This window comes from Seriola dumerili, unplaced genomic scaffold (genome assembly GCF_002260705.1).
Source record: "Seriola dumerili isolate Sdu_G_001 unplaced genomic scaffold, Sdu_1.0 BDQW01000167.1, whole genome shotgun sequence".
NCBI lineage: Eukaryota > Metazoa > Chordata > Actinopteri > Carangiformes > Carangidae > Seriola > Seriola dumerili.
In genome coordinates, this window is record NW_019174422.1 from 2,034,731 (window position 1) to 2,041,412 (window position 6,682).

Sequence of the window (6,682 nt, forward strand, 5' to 3'; positions counted from 1 at the left end):
AACTCTCAGTGTAAGAGAGTCTGAACAGTCACCAGCGTCATTACTGGCTTGGAACAATCGTATTATTTTGCCCTCAAATACAGATGTATGCGATTTCACAGTTTGCATGAACATAGAATCTTTATTACAACATTTTTTGACAGTTTTTAAAAACATTTTTTTTTTTATAGTGATGGCAACTCCTCCCATCCACTAACTGCACAAAAAACCCCAAAAGCAGATTGATATGATAAAGCACCAGTTCCACTCTGAGCAGCTGTTCCAGAGGTTTCCTGAGTCTATCTGGTGACAGCTTACTCAACGTTTAGCTCCAGCCCTCTCTTTGATGCAGGCTGACTGCTCTCTCTGAGTTTTGAATTGAACTTCACTGCTGCATAGGTCACGTCAGCAGAGCTTGGATTCTGTAAATGACAATATATAGTCACTAATGTCACACAGCTGAGTATGTGAGAAAATATAAGACCAGACAACATGTAAACTAGACTTTGATCTTAATCTAAGGTTACATTGTGATTACCTCACTGTGTTGTGGATTGTGTCCCTCTTCCTTTAAATCTAAATGACAGAAACGACACATCTGGTCAGTGCATTGATTGAAAATATCGCTCTTCATACTTTCTTGGTAAACAGGAAGTTTTGTATTTGTAAAGTCGTGCACTTGCACCATAAAAAACACATACAAGTACCTGTGTGAAGTTTCCTGATTTTGAGACCCAGAACAATGACGACGATAATGAGGAAAATAACCAGAGCACTCAGGATCGCACTCGTCAGAGTTGCTAGTTCAACAGACTCTTCTACAAGAAAGATACAAGAATACATTTAACTTTTTGTATCATACGCTGCCTGAGATCAGCTCTTCTTTTGACAGCAACTACAGAAGGCACATATCTGTTTCTTTCCAACCAAAACACAGACAAAGCATCAACAATCTTACCTTGAACCTTTAAGTACGTTGCACTGACAATTATTGACCTATAGTTCCAGTTAGATCCACAGAAATAGAGTCCAGAGTCGGATGAATCCACTTGTTTGATCTGGAGAAAGAGGGTAGTCATGTTGGACGTCATGTTAAACTTTCCATTTTGAAATCCATCATAGAGCGTAACATTGGCATTATAGCTGGACATGGAGCAGATGCAGGTGGCGTTGGGTCCGTTGTCCAGTCTGAACCAGACTATGTGACTGATAGAACTGGTGAAGTTGGTACACATCAGTGTGACTTCTTCACCAGACTGGACCTCCACAGTGTGAAACTCAGAGACGGAGACAGAGATCCAGCCTGAAACAAACAAAGTATTTTATTCACAAAGCTGTAATTCAACAGGAACCAAGTTAATCATGTTATTAATAAACAGTTTCTACGTTTGTGTTCCATCAGATTACTGAAGTAACGGTTAGCAATGGTTGTATTGAGGAAAAGTAAAGTAGTACTTACTGCAGGTAAAGAGTAAAGCTGTTACCAAGTTCATTGTTGTGTGTACAGTAAGACTGCACTACTCTAATGTTGGTGACTGAACTATTCTCCAGTGAGAGTGGTGTCAGCGTAAAGAGGCGGGAGGTTCTTCTGTTGATCTGGTCGCTCAGAAGGACAATAGAAATGCTTTCTGGAAAATGGCTGCGAAAAAATATCTGCAATGAGAAAGTTATTATCTTATTTGATAATGTGGCAATATTTTACAAAATGTAATTTAGGGAATCAGTTTGTATAAGTCTATAAAGTACAAGGATACCTTATACAGCTGTCCTGTTAATGACATATCCAACAGATGTTTTAGCTGAAAGCTTTTATATTCGTTGGACTGGTTGCTGAAACATCACTGCACAGGGGTTTAACCCTGCTGTGTGGAGTATAATTCACAGCAATAATGATGTTCTCTGCTGACTTCGATGTTTTTCTTCCTCAGGACACCTCAGAGTATCTCTTCATGCTCGTTGACACCACCTCCACATACCACAGGGAAAATAGTATCCTGCAAACTCTATGTAGAGAGAAAGAGCTGCAGCAGCAAAGACACTGCTGGTGTGAACACACACGTGTTTCTCTGCAGCAGCTCACCGACGGCAGCCGCCACGCTCACGCAACACAGGCAGAGTTTACAATTCAGCTCCAGGTTATTCGATTTCATAGTACTGTATAATGTATTAGATGTATACACAACTGTATTAGAACTGAATACATTCTCACAGTTTCCCTAAGTCAGACATTGAAAATCTGAATTGTGTTTGGTACTTTATAAACTGCTGCAGTTGATCCAAATAATGATCAACAAAATTAGCTTGTGCAGTGATGCTAATGTTAATGGTAAACTTTACAATAAGCTGCTACAGTAGCAGTAATAACATTTTAAATCTTACCTGGACAATGATAAATACTGGATTAATGTTTGAAGCGTCAGTAGGTTCAAATGCAAATTTCACAGTGGAGCTGGACGGGACCTCCACCTGCTGCGGCTTTCAAGGTTTCTGACATACCTTGAAAAATGTGCAGCCTTTAAGTGGAGTAAATTTGTTGGTTTGAGGCTAGGCAAGTGTCACAATGCTACAACAATGTAGTGATGCAAGTTTGTGTGCGGAGCTTGTAAAGTGTGAATTGTGATGAGGGGAGCAGTGACAGGGTTGAGAGTGCTGTACCACTGACAGGATGCTCATTGATCTACAGGTGTTTAGAAGATGTTCAAACTGACTAAAGCATTATGTTAGTATGGGCAAGTTTTATTCATCACTGGTTGGATTAACAACCGACTTAACGAGGACTTACCACTCAACTGAGTGTGAATCAGTGCTGAGCATCAGGCTGCATAAATGATGATGTATTTACTTACTGAACTATGTACTGAAGTGCATTTGAACGTTGCTGTGACCACTTAGGTCGAAAAGTGAACCTCACACTCTGAGGGAATCTTTTGAAATGTAAGTATTTTATTCATTTCTTTATTTGATAGAGACAGTGCATGTTAATGAACATCAGGACAAAATACACAATGTAAACATACATCTGTGGTCCCTAGGCAGGTAACATAAAGCAAAAAACACAACTACAAGCAAACTATACAAATAAAAAGACACATACAACTTGCTGCATACTGAGTTTAAAGTGATCACTGATCTGGTTTGATTTAAGCCGATGTTTGAGATGTGTGTTAAAGGTGGGAGATGTAGGACATACAAGCAAAGTCAACAAAGTGATGTAGGAGGAGGATGTATTATAACCTCTTGTCTTGTAAATGCAACGATGGCCAAAGCTCTTGTCAAGTAACCAGAGAAAACTTACAAATAGCCCCTTTAATGATACAGATAGTGATACAGACAGTGCTGTTTGTCACCACAGTGGAATACTAGGTCGGTAGATGGGACTAAATACTCAACTACAGATGTACTTTTCCTCATAGATTTACCAGATCCTGACACACACTTACTTTGACATCACCATTAAAATATGCAGATACTAGTTTGATGTGCTATGTGGTTTTTTTTTTCAGATGGACAGAAGTTAATTCTTTTCTGAGGAAAACAAAATGAAAGTCAGCCAGTTTTCACAAGCTAATTTCACACTTTATTCTTGCAAAACATGGCGTTAACAGGCCTCGCGATTTTCACCTTAGCTGTTCTCAGACCACACTGAGCTGTCTCTTCCTGTCACACATGTCATGTGTCTCGCTCCCTCCTTCAGCGCTGCAGACACTGCTCTGTCTGGCTCTTCCTCCATCAAACACTTGTTGTACTCTTTAGATAACATCAATAAAAACAGAGTGAAGCTGAGAAAGAGAGGAGGATAATGCAAAAATGATCACACTTCTTTTATGAATGAAGAATCTATCACAAAAATAAGTTTTTTAGTTTTTCTTTTTGTTTTTTTTTGACAAAATGATGCAACTCCTGCTCCAGCATGAGGTGTAGCTACATTAGGTCCTTGTGTCTATTTGCTGGTGGCATACGTAACATGAGTCTCCACTTCTCTCACTGATGCGGGCCTCCTGCTTCTTATTGTTGTTGAACACAAACTCAGTGCAGCATCTTTCAGGTCACCAGAGTCCAGATTCTGTCAAGAAAAATATTTACAGTCACACATCTTCCACAGCTGAGGTGTTGAGGTGAAATAAAGTCGTTCACTGATAAATTACCCAAAGTAATTCCAACACAAAACCTTCAAATTGACTTTAACCTTAAAGGTCCCATATTGTATAAAGGTAGATGTCCATGTCTTTTTTGATTATAAAGCAGGTGTAGGTTCTATATTAATACTGTGGAAGGATAAAAGCGCTCAGGCCACAGAGAAATGCACACAGCCTGTATTCAGACACTGAGCCTCAGAAGAGAGGCTCACCGACCTTTTGTAGCTAGAGCTCTAGAGAGAAGTCTGAGAGGAGATGTAAAACCTTTTAGTTCTCAAAACCACAGATATATCTTCTGATGAATATCAACACTTCAAACGAAACATCAGAACTGTGTAAAATATGGGACCTTTAATCTTAACTCCATTTTAAAATTAGATTCACCTCACTCCGTTGTAGATTCTGTTCTTGATTTTCAGCTACAAGATAAAAACAATAAATCTCAATTTAATAATTGTGACTTTTTTAAAAACATTTCCATTAATAGACAGGAAGCTTTAGATTTGTTTTTCATATTGAACAACTTCAACTGTTTTCAGCAAGTACCTGTCTGAAATTTGCTGACTGTGACAGCTATACCGGTGGCAGCTATGATGAGGGAAACAGTCACAGCGCCCAGGATCACACTTGTTGTTGCATGAGGATTTTCTAAAAGAAATATTTTTAAATTAGATTTTCTCTACAGAGCTTTATCTCCAGTGGCTTAAGATCTGACTCATATATAAATAGACATTTGGAAATCTTATTTGTTGGAGACGGCTCTTCCTTAAATACAACGGTGACAATGAAATTTGAATGAGGGTAGGGATATATAGACTAATGATAAATATAATCTACAATCTGTTATAATCTGTTGTTACCATAGTCCTTACTTTGCCAATGGCAGAAATGACTTTACAGAAGTCTTACCTTGAACCTTTAAGTACGTTGCACTGACAATTATTGACCTATAGTTCCAGTTAGATCCACAGAAATAGAGTCCAGAGTCGGATGAATCCACTTGTTTGATCTGGAGAAAGAGGGTAGTCATGTTGGACGTCATGTTAAACTTTCCATTTTGAAATCCATCAGAGAGCGGAACATTGGCATTAGAGCTGAGCATGGAGCAGATGCAGGTGGCGTTGGGTCCGTTGTCCAGTCTGAACCAGACTATGTGACTGATAGAACTGGTGAAGTTGGTACACATCAGTGTGACTTCTTCACCAGACTGGACCTCCACAGTGTGAAACTCAGAGACGGAGACAGAGATCCAGCCTGAAACAGAAACACTCGTAATTTAACAGGAACTAAACTATATACATTAATTAAATCATTAAGAAGGAATGTGTATGTTTCAGTGCCGTTGCTGTTTTGAAGAGACGTTAAAAAATGAGTTCTATTAAAAACAATGGGTCCGACAAACTTACAGAATAAAGCTGTTAACATGGCGAGGTCCATCATAATGTGTAGAGTAAGACTGCAGCACTGAACTGTTCTCCAGTAAGAGCGGTCTCAGGGTTAAAAGGCGGGTTTTTCTTTTGACCGCCTCCTCGCTCACACTAACAACGTAAATACCTCGAACAATGTGAAATGTGAAAGCCACAAAGTTCAAACAACAGACACAACAAGAGATTTAGTTGTTATGAGAAAGTAAACCACATAATTGAATAATTAGAAAAATAAACAATTATGTTTTAATTCTGCCGTTGAAGTTGCGAGAAATGTATTGGCAGTACTTTCTGAAGCTGCGGATAATTTATCATAGTGTGTATGACTGTGTCTTTGTAATGCCTGTAATTAAACAGTGCTCCTGGAGGCGAGGGCAGTCAACTGAAGAGGTGGGGTCTTTTTTTCCTGCTTATCCAGTTGGTTAAACTGACCTCATACATGCTTTCAGTTAAACGAGTGACAACACCAGATGATAGCTTGAAGTCATTTCATATTAAGTTTCCATGCAAAGAATGTTCATAAGATGTATCGGGGCTTTTATGTGAGACGGTCAGACTGAAAACATTCAAATAACCATGATCGTCATCATAAAGATCACTGTACCAGACAGCTGATATAATGCTTCCATAACAGGGTGTGTGTGTGTGTGTACGTGTGTGTCAGTCTCAGGATTAGAGATAATAGTCTATATGTTTAAAGTGCTTTATGTTGATTTTCACATCAAATACACTGGAAAACAAACTGGCTCAGGTAGAAATAGGTGGGCTTGCTGTCTTAGTGGGATTAGAGTTCAACATGATGCTTGTCCCTGCAGTCAGTGGAGAGAGACACTGGTCCAGGATGTGTCAGCTCTGGTACTGGGATACCAGGGGTACTCCAGGGTAAGTCCAAACCTGTTTTGTCTTCTTCGCTTGCTAGCTGCTATATTTGGAAACCGACTGGGTTTTTGTGTGTGTGTGTATGTGTGTGTGTGTGTGAAGGCGGGACTTTAGTTTTTTATGAGTATAGTTGTGTGTGTGTTGACTGGCCTATGTTTTGTGAACTGCTACACTCTGTGTGTCTTCTTAAACCAAAGTGTCTCATTTCTGTTCCTACTCATTAAATACAACAAATATGACGTTTAAGTGTGAAACTGTTGA

The 6,682-nt window shown here is 39.2% G+C and overlaps 2 protein-coding genes across 8 annotated transcripts; both read right to left on the bottom strand.

Annotated features, from left to right (window-relative positions):
* Positions 1-182: 182 nt before the first annotated feature.
* Positions 183-2,517, bottom strand: LOC111226931. 7 transcript variants are annotated; one of them, XM_022752242.1, is made up of 7 exons: positions 2,359-2,517; positions 1,734-1,982; positions 1,439-1,632; positions 938-1,282; positions 681-797; positions 518-555; positions 183-401 (listed from the first exon to the last, which is right to left on the bottom strand). In XM_022752242.1, exons 3-7 carry the CDS (start codon positions 1,470-1,472, stop codon positions 294-296), a joined length of 642 nt encoding a protein of 213 aa, XP_022607963.1. In that variant the 5' UTR covers positions 1,473-1,632; positions 1,734-1,982; positions 2,359-2,517; the 3' UTR covers positions 183-293. The 7 variants fall into 7 exon arrangements, with proteins under 7 accessions (XP_022607963.1, XP_022607964.1, XP_022607967.1 ...); XM_022752243.1 differs by having other exon boundaries at positions 1,439-1,618; positions 1,734-2,000; XM_022752246.1 differs by having other exon boundaries at positions 681-794; positions 1,734-2,000.
* A 431-nt stretch (positions 2,518-2,948) lies between these two features.
* Positions 2,949-5,571, bottom strand: LOC111226932. The gene is made up of 5 exons (XM_022752248.1): positions 5,522-5,571; positions 5,025-5,369; positions 4,662-4,763; positions 4,500-4,534; positions 2,949-4,042 (listed from the first exon to the last, which is right to left on the bottom strand). The coding sequence occupies exons 1-5, from the start codon at positions 5,553-5,555 to the stop codon at positions 3,920-3,922; spliced, it is 639 nt and encodes a 212-aa protein (XP_022607969.1). The 5' UTR covers positions 5,556-5,571; the 3' UTR covers positions 2,949-3,919.
* Positions 5,572-6,682: the final 1,111 nt, after the last annotated feature.

Coding starts and splice junctions, on each gene's coding strand:
- LOC111226932 (XM_022752248.1), bottom strand. CDS start 5,555: ATGATGGACCTCGCCATGTTAACAGCTTTATTCT. Junction 5,370..5,521: donor CATGTTAACAGCTTTATTCT/GTAAGTTTGTCG, acceptor TTTCTGTTTCAG/GCTGGATCTCTGTCTCCGTC. Junction 4,764..5,024: donor AACGTACTTAAAGGTTCAAG/GTAAGACTTCTG, acceptor TATTTCTTTTAG/AAAATCCTCATGCAACAACA.
- LOC111226931 (XM_022752245.1), bottom strand. CDS start 1,472: ATGAACTTGGTAACAGCTTTACTCTTTACCTGCA. Junction 556..680: donor GAAACTTCACACAGGTACTT/GTATGTGTTTTT, acceptor TCTGTCATTTAG/ATTTAAAGGAAGAGGGACAC. Junction 402..517: donor ACAATCCACAACACAGTGAG/GTAATCACAATG, acceptor TGTCATTTACAG/AATCCAAGCTCTGCTGACGT.